Source organism: Lynx canadensis, chromosome D3 (genome assembly GCF_007474595.2).
Source record: "Lynx canadensis isolate LIC74 chromosome D3, mLynCan4.pri.v2, whole genome shotgun sequence".
In the NCBI taxonomy this organism is placed as follows: domain Eukaryota; kingdom Metazoa; phylum Chordata; class Mammalia; order Carnivora; family Felidae; genus Lynx; species Lynx canadensis.
The window spans coordinates 74,887,649-74,903,917 of record NC_044314.2 but is presented as its reverse complement, the minus strand read 5'-3'; the positions used below and the strand labels follow the sequence as shown (position 1 = coordinate 74,903,917).

At 56.0% G+C, this 16,269-nt stretch overlaps 1 protein-coding gene across 5 annotated transcripts in view; it reads left to right on the top strand.

The window, feature by feature from the left end:
* CABIN1 (calcineurin binding protein 1) overlaps window positions 1–16,269 on the top strand; it is a 153,550-nt gene that overhangs the window by 102,092 nt on the left and 35,189 nt on the right. For all 5 annotated transcript variants that reach the window (XM_030336043.1, XM_030336046.1, XM_030336045.1 and 2 more), the window contains one exon: window positions 4,677–4,790. In XM_030336043.1, the coding sequence (XP_030191903.1) occupies window positions 4,677–4,790 (114 nt within the window). The remainder of the gene's footprint in view (window positions 1–4,676; window positions 4,791–16,269) is intronic.

Below are 16,269 nucleotides of genomic sequence, written 5' to 3'. Positions count from 1 at the left end.
TGTTGTATTCCTTCTGTGGACCCCTGCTGACCTAGCCCCTGAGGAGCCATCAGTCAAGAAGTCACATGGTGCTCCTGCCCTCACAGGGCTGATGAGAGGGGGCAGACAGCAAAAGCATCAGAGAGTCAGCAGAAGAGGCTGTTTAAGGTGACCATGCAGGTAAACTGAGGTATGGAGCTGGCTCTCACTCTGAGGGAGCTGAGGCCTTCAAGCAGAGGAGTCAGGAGGGTCCCTCTGTCTTATGCCAGGCAACAGGCGGTGGAGGACACTGAGGTACCATATGCTTCTGGGGATTCTTCTCCCTGCCTCTCAGCAGGGCTCTGCCCTCCATCTGCCCCTTGTTAGGGCATAGTGCATTCTGCCATCTGTCAGAGGAGGGTGTGTGCACTAAGCCTCAGGGGGCCAATGAATCCCAGGAAGATTGGTGCTGTTATCTGGCAAGTGGCCCCATGGTGTTTCTCCCATTCCCAGAGGTGACAGTAAGCCGAGGCTCCGGGCCAGTGGCGTGTTGACAGCTTGCTCAGGGCCTGAGACCAGGCTGCCTTGGAGCTGTCCCTGGTGGCCAGCTAGGCTTCAAGCACATAGCATGACCTCAGGCAGATTTGTAAAGTGACTTGCCCACCCTGGGGTGAGGGTGCACGATAAAAAGTCCAGGCCTTGGAGTCCTCCGTTCCTGGACCGGAGTGCAAGCCTGGCTCTGCCACTGACTTCCTGGCTTGGGGGCCTCGGACCAACTCTTGGACCTCTCTGAGCCTAAGTTTCCTCTTTGGTAAACTGGCACTTACATAGGATGAGGAGTTCTGTGCTGTTCTTAGCCAGGTGGCCTGGTGCCTCTCGCCTCCCCATAGCATGAAGCTGCAGGGCAAACTGCAGTACAGGTGTGTCATGGTGGGTCAGCTCTCCCTGCCCCTCCACTCCCCTCCCAGCCTGGCACTTGTCAGTTACTGGGTAGGTTTCTTTATCGCTATCAGCTCCCACCGGGGCCTCAGACATGCATTAGCTAAGGTCTCTTCTGAGCCGTCTGGACACTGTGTGCCTTTGCCATCGATCAGCTCTCTCTGGCAGGCCAGGGAGATGGCTGGGGAGCCTTGCTCTCTGCCGGTCTGTGGGGGCCAAGTCTGCAGGAGGCTAATTGACAATCCTGATCGGGTTTGGCAGGCCCATGCTTTCTGCACTCTTCTCAAGTGGCTGATTTTCAGGTCTGTAAGAGTGCTGGGACCTCTCCCGCAGCCACCTCCCTTCCTGGTCCTCTACCTTCCGCCTGACTGTTCCAGTGGGAAGGGCCATCTTGGTGCAGATGTCATGGGAGAAGCTGCAGAGTGGTAGCAGAAACAGAAGCCATAGAGGGATGTGTGTCCCTGTCCCATAGCCTTAGTGCCTGGAATGACACCTGGCTCAGGGAAGCAGGGTCCCCTCACTCTCTCCACCCTGGTCCTGGTGCTGTTCTCTTGCACGTGTCCCCAGCCACATGGAAGTCTCTGTTGGGTTTTATTTTCTTGATGTTCTTTTTTTTTTTTTTTAATGTTTATTTATTTTTTAAAGAGAGAGACAGACAGAGAGTGAGCGGGGGAGGTGCAGAGAGAGAGGGAGACACAGAATCTGAAGCAGGCTCCAGGCTCTGAGCTGTCAGCACAGAGCCCAACACGGGGCTCGAACCCACAAATCGTGAGATCATGACCTGAGCCAAGGTCTGAGGCTTAACTGACTGAGCCACCCAGGCGCCCCTATTTTCTTGATGTTCTTAAGAGAACAGCCACCATGGAGATGCTTCTTTGAGCCTTACTTCCCCACCCCCCTCAGACTGCTGCTACTTTTTAAAAGGGGTCAACTGGGTACTTCCCATAAGTCCCAAAGGAGCCCCAGAAGAGGCTTTTATGGCATGGCTCTGGGCGTACTGCAGCTCCATCTGGTGTTGTCTCCTGTAGGGGCTTCGCTGACCTACTTAGGCTGGACCAGAGGTGGGTCTCCTTTGTGCCCTATCTCCATGGTCACGGTCAGGTGGGCTCACCTGTCATGTTCAAAGTGCAGGTATTGGTCTTCTGTCTCACGTCCCTTTCTGTGAGGGTCTCCTTCGTGGCTGATTAGACTGGCAGCCTCTCACATCTCACCCGGGAGAGACTTTGAACCAAGTGGCACTGAGACCAAGGGATCATGGCTGAGTACTGATACAGGTTGTGAGCCTCACTCCTGGGCTTCCTGCTGGAGGTCTGAAGCTTTATCTTCTCTTTGAATCCTGTGTCCTGGAGCCCAGAGGAGCCCTGATCAGCTTGAACTAATCTGCGTTGGATTTTATTCTTGTTATGAAGCATGCCCGACCCATGCTGTTTCCCTGCTTCGTGCTCAGTTCGTCCATGGCTAACCCTCCCTCCCCTGGCAGAAGCATCAGGCCAAGCTTGTAACCAACCTCAGGAGGCTTCTGAATGGACTGGTCTGGGAGGCGGGGTCTCTGAGCCAGACTTCTGGGCACAGCTCTGGACATTGGAATGTGAACTGCAGGTTCATGCCCCCTGGGGCATTGAAGCTCAAAAGTTGAAGGCTGGGACTGAGTGACTGAGTATTCACTCTTCCTGTGTGGGGCAGAGTGGCCCCTGTGCTCCTGGTCAAGGGTCAGGGACTGTTGCTTCCCAGGTAGCCCCTCCTTAGCCTGTTTCTGCCTCCCCCACAAGGGGGCAGAGAGGAGGTACCTCAGCCTTCAGGAAGCCTAATCATTCACCATGAATGGCTGTAGCATCAGTCTTCGAGGCCCTAGAAAGACCTGAGAGTGCTGGAGAAGTGATGTCTCAGGAGACCATCGCTATGGCTGCTGCTCCCTGACAGCTGCTGAGCCTCAGCGAGAGCAGCCCCCGCACGGCCCTTGGTGTGATTCCTACTCTGGGCTTGCCTTGGTGTTTTGATTGGAGTCTGTAAGAGAGGCAGAGTCTCAGCCTGCTCCTGATCTCAACATGTCAGATGTGTCTGAGCAGGTGTTTGGGCTCAAGGAGGGCTCTGAGCAAAACAGCAAGCCTCCCGAGTTCAGGCTAGAGGGGTTGGCTGTGCAGAGGGCTGTGGACAGTGGGTGCCCTCTCGTCCACCTGGGATTGGCCCTGCTCTCATATGTGTCGGGCTGCCCGTGACCCTCTAGCCCCCAGCCCCACATTGAACCTGCTTAGACCTGCTGGGCAAAGGCAGCCTCGACTTTACGGGTCCTCAGCCTTCAGCCACTCCAAGAGCCAGGCCACGTCCCTGTAGAAAATGGCCTGAGAGTCACTGCCAGGCTTAATCATCCAGGTATCCCCCAGGAGATGATGCTCTCCCTCGGGCTTCCACAGAAGAGCTAGCTGTGAGGGTGTCATCCAGGAGATGTGTGCTTGAAACTTTACTTGTCTCCCTCTCAGAGGGACCCTCGTTTCTATATGTCCCACGTTTCTATATGACTCCCATGGAGTCCTGTCTGGTGCTGGGTGTGGAGGAGCCCTCACCTCCGACGGGTCTCCTGTGGTCTCCGACAGCAACCCCTGTGGCATATCCCTCTGTGCAGGGGTAGGAGCAGAGGCTCAAGGGCAGGCCAGCGGGGGCTCCAAGCCAGCAAGCCAGGGAGCTGGTGTTTGCACTTTTGCCAGAAGTTGTGATGAGGGGGGCTTTCTTAAGTTTAGCCTGACCAGTAGTGAGCAGAGTGGGAGCAGGTAGGACAGACTTGCAGACCAAGAAGTAGAAGGCATTAAGCAGTTGGGATGTGAGGTGATAAAGGCCTGGCACGAGGGGTGAGAGAGGCAAGGAAGGGACCTGGATGGGGGTAGGGCAGGAGTACTGATTAGCTGGGGAGGGTGGGCACTGCTCGAAAGAGGAGGGTCTGGTGTGGGGAAGTCCAGGTTCTGGTCCCAGCTCTGCCCCCTGCTGGCTTCTCCCTTGTAAGACCACACTGTCCGGGTGCTGGGGTGAGATGGTGCGTGCAGGGTGCTTAGCTGTGGTCCTGGCCATGGGAGTCTCCACGGGAAAGACCTGAGAGAGGAAGGTGGCAGGCCAGGTCGGCAGTGGGGAAGGGCTGCTCTCTAAGTCAGTGACAAGGCCCCAGAGAAGGCCAAGGCAGCCAGGCGTACACCCAGCCTCTCACACTTGGGCTTGGTAGGCTCCTGTTCCCACCCTACCAGGCCCCCTGGGCCTGGGTTCCAAGAGGCGCCATTGCCCAGAGAGCACTGGCCTGAGCACTGTGGATGGAGCCCCCCTCCCCTCCCAGGTACTCAGGCCCCTGGTGTCCTACAGAGATCAGCTCTTCTAAGCCCAAGGTGGTTGTGTCACCAGGTACAATAAGTACTGCTGACACCCTGACAAGTCAGGGCTGACCCTTTGGGACAGCGGGGATTCCCCTGACAGAAGGTGGGGCACTGGGTCCATGTAGCAGTTTTTCAAGGCTGATCCGGGTGCAGGGTCCCTATCTGTGCCCTTCTTGGGCAATCCGAGGCCACACTCTCCTAAGTCAGCTGTGCTAGGCAGGAAATCAGTTCCGGAAATGTACCCCACAGCCAGATGATCAAAGCCCACAGCCAGAGCTGCCTGGAGCTGCGGGATCGGTGTCTGCAGGAGCCGCTGCTCATCGCCGCTCTGCCAACGCAGCCAGGAAGGAGGGGACTGCCTCCCTTCCCCGTGGGCGCCTCGAGCTGCCCACACACTCACTTCCAACCTACTTCTTGTTTCCCCAGAACCTCCAGTGGGCCCGCGACGTGTTGCTAGGCAGCGGTATCCCGTGGCAACAACTGCAGCACATGCCGGCACAGGGGCTCTTCTGCGAGAGGAACAAGACCAATTTCTTCAACGTGAGTACTTTGCCTTGTTGATTTCCGAGGCTGCTTGCTGCACTGCTTTGCGCTGGAGGTGTGCGAATGGCCTCCCTGGGCGGGTGTTCCCAGGACCACGGCTTTGCGGCATCCTCAGAGGGCGGGCAGGGTGGCGCAGTCGAGAGTGCGCCAGACTCGGGAGTGGGGCCGTGCTTGCCGAGTGACTTCTGGCAAGTCGCTGCACTCTCTGGGCACTGGTTTGCCTGTCTGTGGGGTAGAGGCATGGATAAGCTCTGTGCGTTCTCTAGAGCTCCAGGCATTCTGGGGCAACAGCAGGCAGTGGTGAAGGGGCTCTAGGCTCATGGTCTGCTCCTCTGGAGCAGCTCCGTCGGCCCCCATGTGGTCTTGGGCACCTAGGAGATTCTGACTGAAGCCGTGTCTACTGCCTGAAAAACAAGTTTGGACAGTGCTGGGCTTTCGGTGCCCTTCCAGCATTGACGTTCTATGTGGCATAGAGACCCACCCCTTGGCCAGGACATGGCCTGTCACCAAGGCTTGTCTGCTTTCCATCCCTGAGGCCCCCTTAAGCCCACATCTACCCTGCCTGGCCACCCCACCTGTGCCCAGCCTTCCCTCATTTGCTGTGTCCTGCACAGAGATAGCTGACCCCTCACTCTTCCACCTGGAAGTCTCCATCCACCCCTCCCAGGACAGCCAGCTCCCAGCTGGGTGGCTTTGGCAAGTTACCCAGACCCTCTGAGCTATGGTTGGTTCTCTGTTTTCCCGGATTCCCTGTTATGTGTATAAAAACTGAAGGGTGGGGTTGGCCTGGACAGGAGCTGAGGAGAGTAGGTCTTGGGGCTGGAGGGGTGTGTCAAAGGCTGGTTCTTGAGGCACGTGGCAGTAGGGGCCTCCCCACTGAGAGCCAGCCAGGTGGTAACATGTTTGGGTCCGTGGCTCTTCCCCTCTCCAGGCTATGACCTTCTAGTGGCCAGGCAGGGGCCATGGAGCCTGGGAGCCCTGCCTTTACCATCTCTCTCTGTGGGTATTTTATAGACAAGCAGTAGATGCTGTCAGTCTACACAGGACCAAGGATTGGCAGAGAAAGAGAAACTCTTTCCTGCCTAGATGCCCAGGCCACAGCCATCACCCACAGCAGCCACTGTTCCTCATCCTGCGTGTGTCCTTGCAGAGGGTGTCTGCCTATGTATAAGCCAGTGAGCAGAAATGTACCCAAAGGACTAAGTATTTGTGCTTCTGACCTTTGTTTTTTTTTTTTTTTTTTTTTTTTGTTTTTTGTTTTTTGAGTTAAGAACATATCTTGGAGAGTGTTTTAGAACTTGTTCGTTCATTTTAGTAGCTGCATAGTATTCCCGACATGTGGGTGTGCCACAACTTACCTGCCCATCCCCCATTGATGGGCATTTAGGTGGTTTCCAGTCTTTTGTTGTTACCGTGTTTCATATATACATCTTTGCCAATGTGGGGATCCATTCAGAGGGTAAATTCCTAGAAACAATTTCCTGGTCAAAGAGTTTGTGGTGCCTTTAAAGTTCTAGAAGAAAGATAGTACCATCCAAAGATCCAGCCCACGTTCCTAAACTTAGATTCATTTTTTTCAGACCTCTTCCACACTGTTACTTTTTTTCATATTTATTTGCTCTTTGGTAGGTGAAAAGTGTTATCATGTTTCATTTATTATTAGTGGGATTGCCCATGATATCACATTAGCAGTTTTACAGTTTTAGTTTTTTTCGGTGCCATTTCTACTCCTGTTAATTTTCTTATTAGGTTGTTAGTCCTTTCCTTATTGATTTGTAAGAACTCTTTGTCAGTGTTCTGCAAACCTTTTCTCTGTGGCTGCCAAATTGAAGTTAGAGCCAGGCAGCTAGCTAGTTTCCCTGAGTTCCTCTATTTAAAAAAAAAAAAAAAATTTTTTTTTAATGTTTATTTATTTTTGAGAGAGAGAGGGCAAGCAGTGGAGGAGCAGAGAGAGAGGAAGACACAGAATCTGAAGCAGGCTCCAGGCTCTGAGCTGTCAGCACAGAGCCCAATATGGGGCTTGAGCTCACGGACCTATGAAATCGTGACCTGAGCTGAAGTCTGATGCTTAACCGACTGAGCCACCCAGGCTCCCCTTCCCTGGGTTCCTTTATAAAATGAGCTACCATTACTACCTGCCTTGAAGAGTATTGTAGGGATCAAGTTATATAATGGGGTATAGCGACCCTACTTCAGGATCTGGCATATGGTAAGTGCTCAAGAAAACAGCTTCCTGGGGCACCTAGTTGGCTCAGTTGGTTAAGTGTCCAACTCCTGATTTTGGCTCAGGTCATGATCTCATGGTCATGGGATTGAGCCCACGTTGGGCTCTGTGCTCCCTCCTCTGTTTCTGCGTGTATTCTCTCTCTCCCTCTCTCAAGAAAGAAAAGAACTTCTCTTCTTCTTCCCTCTTACATTGCTGGTATTTGCCCTCAAAGACTACGCAGTAATGTTGTAAAGAGAGACCCAACCTCCCTTTCTTCCTCATGGGTGGACTGCTTACCCTTCCAAACGATAGAGTTTAAGAGGCCGGCACCTCGGAGCTGGAGCGCATCTGAACTGGCAGCTGGGTGCTCCAGGCCCCTTCCCCATTGGGCTCACTCCCCGTAGCAGCTCCTGTGGTTTCTGGGGCCATCTAGAGAATGAGATCTGTAGAAGGGCAGTCAGGCTGCCTGTGGGAGAGGAGGCTGGGAGAGCCCTGGGTGAGCCTGGCACATAGGCAGTGCCTCCCTGTAGCCGGAAGCCCCTGCAGATACAGGCTACACCTAGCACGGACTGGATGTTTTGGGTGTTTTTACCTCCTCTGTGTCAGCTGTTTGTTTCTCTGTGCTTCCCCAATGACCCGCTGCTTTTACCACCCTCGGGTGCTCTCCAGCCCAAGTCCTGGCCACCTCTGCTCTCTCACCTCTTCTCTGTGGAGGTGGGTTGGGGCTCCTCGTGTTTCTCCAGCCCGAGGCTAAACAGACACTTATACCCCCGTTGCATCCCTGTACTCAAGGGACAGGTGCTCCCAGCTTCTTGGTGACAGGATGGCCTTTGCTGAGCCCACCCTGCCCTGTCCTTGCCACTGTTGTGGGAGGACCCTCAGGGTGGATGCACCCTGCCTCATACCCAGAGAGTGCTGACCCTGTGCGCTCTCAGCACGCAAATATGTCTAGCAGATGTGACCAAGTGTGAGGAATGGTTGCCTGCCATATTTACAGAGGAGCATTTAGGGCCCCCTCAGCTGACTCTGCTGGGATGGGGCCATGTCACTGACAGCTGGGGCTGTAGGTCGGGAGGAGCAGGCTGGCTCTTCTCCCTGCCAGTGTGCATTGGGGTTTGATGCCTTAGCCTGGGTGCTAAAGGCACCGGGCTACTAGCACTTGTGAGGAGGTATAGGGAGGGTGAAGGCAGGGGCATCTGGCACCCTGGCCTGCCGTCCCTCAAAGACCCCACTGTCTTGGGCCGCCAATCCTTGGTGTCACTCACCCAAGGGGCTTTCTGGGCAGCCCCCCTCATCATCCTCAAGGGCCTGGACTAGGGGACCCTCCCATTATTATTTTTTTTAATCTTTATTTATTTGTAAATGTATGTTTGTTTATTTTTGAGAGGGAGAGAGAGCGCAGGCGGGGGAGGGGCAGAGAGAGAGAGAGAGAGGGAGACACAGAATCCGAAGCAGGCTCTAGGCTCTGAGCTGTGAGCACAGAGCCTGACGTGGGGCTTGAACGAACCTTGAGATCATGAACTGAGCCGAAGTCGGACGCTCAACTGACTAAGCCACCCAGGTGCCCCAATCTTTATTTATTTTTGAGAGAGAAAGAGAGAGAGAGAGAGTGAGTGCACAAGCCAGGGAGGGTCAGAGAGGGACAGAGGATCTGCAGCAGGCCCTGAGCTCACAGCAGAGAGCCTGATGTGGGGCTTGAACTCACAGACCCGAAGATCGTGACCCCAGCCGAAGATGGATGCTCAACCAACTGAGCCACTCAGATGTCCCATTTTGTTGTTTTTTTTTTAAACCTCCCGTTATTTTTTAATGACAATTTCTGAAAATTGTGTGAGTCACATGGGACCACATTGTCACTGCAAACAGTCCAGACACACAATGGAACAGGTGGCCTTCTCAGAGGTGCTTCTGTTGCATGGTTGGGTTGTTCTCTTTTTTCAGGGGTGTGTGTGCAAAATCAGACAAGTTTGTCATGCAGCTTGAGAAAATTGTGTGTGCGTGTGTACGTGCACACATGCTTTTCAGCAACTTGGGGTTTTTTGCTGACGCTAAGTCTTACAGAAGTTTCCCTGTGAGGAGCATAGGCCATCTCACATTTGGAGCTGCCACCCAGTATTGTGTCATGTGAGGGCCACAGTCTCCTTGAGTGGGCACATACGTGGGGCCGGTCTCTGGGCTCCCAGGCAGGCTGTGGTAGGCTTTCCTGTCCATGTCTTTGTGCCGTGTCCCTCTCTGAGTCCCTAGCTGTCTTTGCCTGGCCCAGAGGAGGTGCTTGTTGTTTGTAGACTGATTTCCATTCGTGCCTTTTTGCGTAACAGATGGTCTTTGGGCATGTCCTCCTGGTCCAGCCAGTGCTGGCTGCCGTGATGCCCCTGCCATAGGATACTTGCAGGCTTACAGTAGAGCCCCACATGCCTGTTCCTCCGTGCAGGGCCTCTGTAGGACACCGTCAGGCACATGGGAGAGGCAGGGAACCCTTGAGGAACTTGGATGTGCTGGAGGCAGAGTAGATGCTGTTCTGCCAGAAACAAGACAGGGAGGCCTCCCGGGGTTCGGGGTTAGAGGCACCTCTGGGGGGATCTCCTCAAGGCTGGGCCATGCCTGAGGCAACACTGTGTGTGAAGGGCTAGACAACGCGATGGGTGCTGAAGGGCGGATGAGTGTGACTTTCCTCGTGGGGTCTCCTTGCACATGGGGCTTATCGGGCCCTCTGCACTGCTGGCGGGGGCCCTGTAGCAGTGTAGACGTGGCGTGTAGCAGGGCGCAGCAGTGTGGTTGGATGAGCATGTGAGAGAGAGGAATGAGCTTGGCGCATCTCCAGCCCCACTGCTCCACAACTTGACTGAGAGGGAACGGTTCCCAGCCCACCCCCTTCCTCTGCCGTGGAAAAGCCCTGCTTGCGGGCTGTCTGCCGAGCAGGTTGGAGCTCCTGGGCCATGGCTCCAGCTCTGGAGCGGGCTGGAGCCCCAGCTGAGGGCCTCATTACCTCAGCCCTCTCCCACCAGGCGGAACCGTCTGGTCTTTGCCAAAACAGAGCCAGAGTTGTTGAACGTTGTTGGTTGAGGTCTTGCAGCCCTCCCTGCACCGGCGGGGCCTGGCCTGGGCCCTGGCGCCTGTTCTTTGACAGCCTCGGGCGGCACCAGCAGGAGGCATGTGGCTGTGTGATTCAGAGGTGGCCCCTCAGGCCAGCTGTGCAGAACAGGGGCTGGGAAGACAGGGAAGCCCGGGACAGGAGGCATCGAGGTGGGGGTTGCGCCTGGGGGACATATGAGCCCTCCTGAGCCAGTGCTAGCCTTGAGAGGGCTGCAGGGGGGGGGGGGGGGGTAGGGGGGCGTGGCAGGGGACTGTACCTCTCTGGGCAGAGGGGGCCAGGAAAGCAGGCTCAAAGCACACTGTAGAAGCTGAGGGCTCATCTCTGAGTGCCCAGAAGCTTCTACAGCTTCCTATGCAGGTGTGTGCACCTCTGGACAGGTGGGCCTACATAGGCTAGAGCTGGGCTTTTCTGTCCAGAGTGAACTTCTCTCCCTCTTGTAGTTGATTCAGAAACGTTCCCATAGTAACCAAGCCAGAGATGGCTCTCTCTCCTTTCCCAAAATGTTTGCTTATTTTAGTAGGCAGGGTTTTTTCTTGTTTCAACCCAGTTTCCAACCACTGTGAAAGAAGCAAAGGAAACCAAGGGCCCAACTAGCATTGCTTCCTGCGTCTGAGACTGTGCAGGGTGGGCAGCGGCTGTGGCCGGAGTTTGAGGGAGTAGAGGTGAGATGCTGGCTTGCTGGGGCTTGGCTGCCCTGCCACAGTGCCCCCATAGCCACTCTCGCCCTATGTGGGGGTCTGCCTGCAGCTCAGGCAAGCAGTCCGTGGCCAGCAGCACCCAGGGCAGGTCCCCAGGCCCTGGGGCCACTGAGAAGAGCACAGACTTTAGACTCTTGGGTGGGCTCGGCCCCTGGCCACTCCACAAGGCTGCCTGTTGGCAGGGGGGTCACAATAAGTGGATGGAAGCCCCCACCAAGCACACCCTTGGCACATCACACAACTCACCCTTAGGATCAGGAATCAGCCTGCATGGGGCTTTAGGGCTTATCGTGGATCCCAGTGGTGCTAGTGGAGGGCGGTGCCGGCACCAGAAGGGGTGTGGCGACAGTATGTGGTGGGAGCCCCATCTGTCACCTGGCCAGGGCCCTCTGGAGGCTTCAGGCCCTGCTCTGGCTCGAGTGGGGCAGCCTGAAATGCGGACATGGCCATCCCTGCCCACCACATGGGCCCCTTTCTGTGCGGCCTGTCTTGGCCTTTGGTGCCTGTGGACGCAGGTCTTGCTCACTCTCCCTTGGTCAGTGCTTCGTAGTACTCCCCTGTCTGTCCTCCTGCCCACCTACCTGCCCTCTTCCCAGTGGAGCGGTAGCTTCCAGTTCTCCACTGGTACAAAAACGTGGCCTTCCCTGGTCTCCTTCCTCACCTGTGCAAGTCTCCAGGGCAAGTGCCTGAGAGTGGAGGCCCAGTCACAGGCCTTCGGCAACCAGTGCCTCTACAAGTCAGGAGCCAGATGATTCTGCAGCAACTGCCCAGGTTCCCTCCTACCAGCCCCCTCCCTGCCGCCTCCTTGCACTCAAAACCATTGGTTTCATTTTGGCCTATCTATGGGGTGACTGGGAAAGCCGAGCCCCTTCCTGTACCCATGGTTAGTCCCTCTGTTGGCCCTGGCTCTGGCGTGCACTCCTACCCAGCAGCCACCACATGGGCCTTGTGGTTCTGTTTGTCCTGACTCCATGTTGCTTCAAGTGTTGGGAGATATAGTCATCACGAGCTGTCTTTGTTCTTTAAGCACTTGTGCTGTGTGGTTGCCAGCCCTGGAGCCTGAGTACTCACTGAGGGCCCTGATGTGAGAGGAAAGGCCCCCATAAGCTAGGCAGCCCACTGGTGGGAGAGCTGCCCACCAGACCTGGGGGGAAGGAGAGAAGGTCTCTAAAACCTCCAGCACTCCATCTATCCAGGCAAGAATCAGTCACACCCATTCTACTCTAACCCCACCAGTTGGCTGTATGAACTTGGGGGAGTCCCCCTCTACCTACCCAGTGAGCGGATACCTAGTATTAGGGAGGGGCAGGCACAGCAGGCCCATCTCCCAGGCAGGCAGCCCAGCCTCTGAGCCTAATGCACGGCCGGGCCTGAGACAGTGCCTATTGTACAGGCCACACCTCCACCAGTGCCCTGGCCCTCGGGAGAGAGCCAGGGGTCCAGATAGAGGCCAGTGGTGCTGAGGAGGGCACAGCCTCTGGAATCCGGCACATTGGGCACTCCCAGGCGGGGACTTCATCTAGAAAAGCATCCCAGCACATCCCTCTGGCACAGTGCCCAACAGGCGAGGCGTGCTTAGAGACTCTGAATTCTTCCCACCCTCGAAGGTTCCCTGGGACAGGATTAACTGGGAACTGAGCAGCCCCAGAGTGGGGGAGATAGGCACCATCCTGACTTGGGTGAGCTCTGGCCACGCCCTGGGGTCTGTGCCCAAGACGTCTGCTTCCTGTTGCAGGGCCACAGTTGGCCCTTCTTTCCCACCACCCTCCTAATTCCCAAGAGGCACCATGCCTGGTGGGCTCGTGGGCAGCTCTTGCCTCACTTGCACCTACCCCTGGAGCTGAGTCACTGACACCCACCCCCAGATGCCAGTCCCAAGTTCAGGGCCTTTTGCAACAGGCAGTCATCAGGGAAGACCAAGGCACGACCCAGGGACGAGGTGTTGGTCTCCACCCAGTTAATTATACCCTACACCACCCCTGACAGCGGCACATTTGTCCTGCCTCCCAGCAGTAAACAAGCCCCAGGAGCGCTAGCGTAGGGTGTTCCAGCCTGTGGGGCGCTCCAGTGCAGAGTCCCGCCCACCCTCTCGGGTCAGGGCCAGGGAACGTCGGGATAGGAAGCCCCTGGTTGGCAACAGACCCACACCTTTCCTGAAGTCAGTCCGCGCATGTCACTTTCTCTGCTCTCAGCACTGGTTGTGACAAGTTCTGGTTCCACCTCTGCTTGTCCCCATGCCCACACCTCTAGGAATGTGTTGCCCCTTTGTTAAACCTGCTGTGTGCCAGGCCCTGGGCCAGTTACATTGTCAGTGAGGTCCAGTGTCTGCAGGCCCATTTCATGGAGGTGCCAGGAGGTAAGGTACCTTGGCTGAGGTCCCATGACCAGTTAGTGTTGGAGGAGGAATGTTGGCCTCACTGTATGTAGTGCTGAAGCCCATGGGTGGTAGCCGGTGGTCACACATAAGGGAAGAAGAACAGAAAGCCAGGGAAGGTTGGCCCCCACACTGGGATTGGCCTAAGCAGCAGTGTTGCCCAAATGGTTCATTGGCTAGGTAGAGAGGATGGTGTAGCAATGGGCACGGGAACATGGGCATCTAGCCCTGCCCCAGCAGGTGGGGCTGGGACTACAGGTGGATGAGGGCTGGGCCATGGTATAGACCAGGGCCACCCAGAGGGCTGGGACTGCACTGTTGCCTGGTGTGGATACCAGTGTGGGCATGTGTGGGCATGATTGGGTTGGGCCACCTGTCTGTGGTAGACAGTCCCTGCCTAGCTCCACCCAGGGGCTGCAGCTTCTGAGGAGAGCACAGTAATAGTGGAGGCTTTCACTGTTGCCACAGTGCCAGAGCATCTGTGCCCGGCCAGGCCCTGGCAATGGCAGGACTGGCCCCGTTTATGGGCACTCGCTGGGGGCTTTATTTGGGGTGCCGCCTTTGATTCTCCACAGCATGTCTGTGTGGTTAAGATACTATTATTATCCCCATTGTACAGAAGGGGAAGTTGACACCAACAGGTGTTATGAGCTGTCAGAATCAAAAGGCCTTTCCTACCCTGTGTCCCCCAGTCTGACCTGGCTTCCCCTGTTGGACAGCAGAGCTTGTGACCCTGTTTTCAGGCCCTATTCATAGGCCACTCCCCGCCTGATGTGCTTGCTCTGGGGACTGGGAGAGGATGCCACCAAAGAGAGTGGGATGCCTCTGCAGCAGCACTTGCCAGCAGTCATGCTATGGTGGCTGAGGCTTGGCTCCCCAGCAAGTCTGCACTTGAGCTGGGACCCAGGCATTTTGAACCTAGCTGGGGCAGTGGGCATGGCAGCCAGTGGATGGGCCCTAGAGATAGGCAGAGGAGGGACGCAGGGCCCCCACAGACCAGTGGGATGCGGGACAGGAAGGATGGGGGTGCACGCAGGCAGGGGTGGGCCTGGCCTGGAGCTCAGCTCTGCTCTGCTGCACCAGGTCCACTGTCCCACACATTCCTGCCCAGTGCGTGGGCCCCAGGTCTACATGTGTGACCGTGGGACGCCAGGATGCCGCTGAAGGGCCACTGCTCATCATCACTACTGCCTATGCACCCATATCATCTGACTCTCAGAGGAAATTATCTGAAGTTTGTTGTGGCTTTCCTCTCCCCCCATGGAACCAAGTCCCCAGTGGCTGCGGGTATCCCAGCTGGCCAGCAAGGAGCGGGCTCAGGCTCTGCTCCTGGCCCTGCCCTCGGTGGAGGGGACTGTGGTAGGTGTCCTGGCCTCCCCCTCATCCTCACGAAGATCCCCAGAGCCGAGCAGCAGCGCCGTCAACGGGGTGGAAGGAAACCTAGTCACATCATGGTGAGAGTTAGAGAACAGAAAAGAAGGGAAAAGTTTAAATTGAGGAAATCTGAGCTCTTTGGCTGTAGTAGAAATGGCTGCAGTGGTGCTATTTTTAGCATTGTTGAGATGATCTATGGGCCAGTTGCAAAAGTAAACAAAAGATTCACTTCAAGTTCTCCAGGGAAAAAAGGTTCGGTTTTTAAGAGTCTTTTAAGAGTTAGCAAACTTGTGTGGCTTCTTAGCTTATCCCTGGGTTCTCCTTCCTTCCCATGTCCTGCAAAGCTCTGCAAGCCTTGTTGAACTTCACAGCTTCCGGCTTGCTGGGCTCAGGTTCAGCCTGGAGCAGGTGCTGGAGGCCTTCCCGTCCACATTCCTGCCTCCCTGTTTGTGGGGACAGCCTGAGCCCAAGAAGTGGCAGGTGGGGAGGGGCTAGTTCCCACCTGAGAAGCTGCAAGTGCTGGCATGCAGTGGGGCAGTAGGGACAAGGCCACAGGACAACCAAGCCTCTACCCTGACAGGACCACAGCACAATCATCAATCCCTGCCCCAGCCCAGCTGCCTTCATTCACAGCTAGAATTTTTTAAAAACCACCAATAATCCAGTGTAAGCAGCCTTTAGATGATCATCCCCCAGAGTACAGTCTTTTCTGACCATTGGAGACAATTTCCATCTTCAGATATGGATACATAGCTGTGGCAGTGCCGGGACGCTTGGGCAGAGGGAGATGATGTGTTTAAGCCCTTGGCATTCGCAATCTCACACACCATGATAGTCCCGCAACTGCCCACCGTGCCGGTCCCATGCAGGGGTGCAGAGACCCCTGCGGGTGGCACAGCTGTGACTTGCCGTGGGCCACACAGCCAGCAAATGGCAGATCCCAGACTGGAGTCCAGGCCCGGGACCCACATCCTGCGGTCCAGCTTCCACTCCAGAGTTTCCGGCCAGCCCAGGGGGCCGGCAGTGATTGTGTACATGTCCAGAACTGACCTCAGCCCACAGCCCCCTCCACCCAGCCACTGGGGGTGCTCACTCAGGAGCTTGCTGTTTAACATTCCTGAAGAGAAGAACATTTTCCAGTGTGGACTTCTTTTCCCACTGCAAGTTATTTTTTAGAGGCTTGCTCTTGAATAAGTGTCCCTGCCGCATCTTTCTGAGGCACTGCACGTAACTGTCTCAGTTTGGGCAGCGAGCTTTTAGCTTTATCCCTTTAGGACACTGCCCCAGGCCCAGGAGTGCCATCTGGAGGGGCAGCACCCTTGTGCTGAGGGCAGCAGGAAGAGGTGCACTTCTAGGAGGAGGCCTTGGCAAGGCTTTGGAGAGCAGAGCAGGGCAGGTGGCCCACTCAGACCAAGGACCTGAGGCTGGCTGGGAGCGAGGGGAGAGCCTGAGGGAGGGCTATGACTGTTGAGGCTGTAGGCACCCCATCTCAGGGCCAGGAAGATGAGGAGGCTCCCTGGCAGGCCCTCCCTAGGCCCCATCCTCAGGATGTGGGGGCGAGTTGGTGGGTATGACCTGGCTCCTAAGCTGAGATGGGAAAAAATGTCAGTGAGTGGGCCCCCGCCAGGGAGGGGAGGGAGGCCACAGGGCTTGCTTCCATGGGTGCAGAGAATCTCGGGGGTGGAAGGCACCTCCTTCATTACTCTTCACTGCAACCCCATGATCCCCAT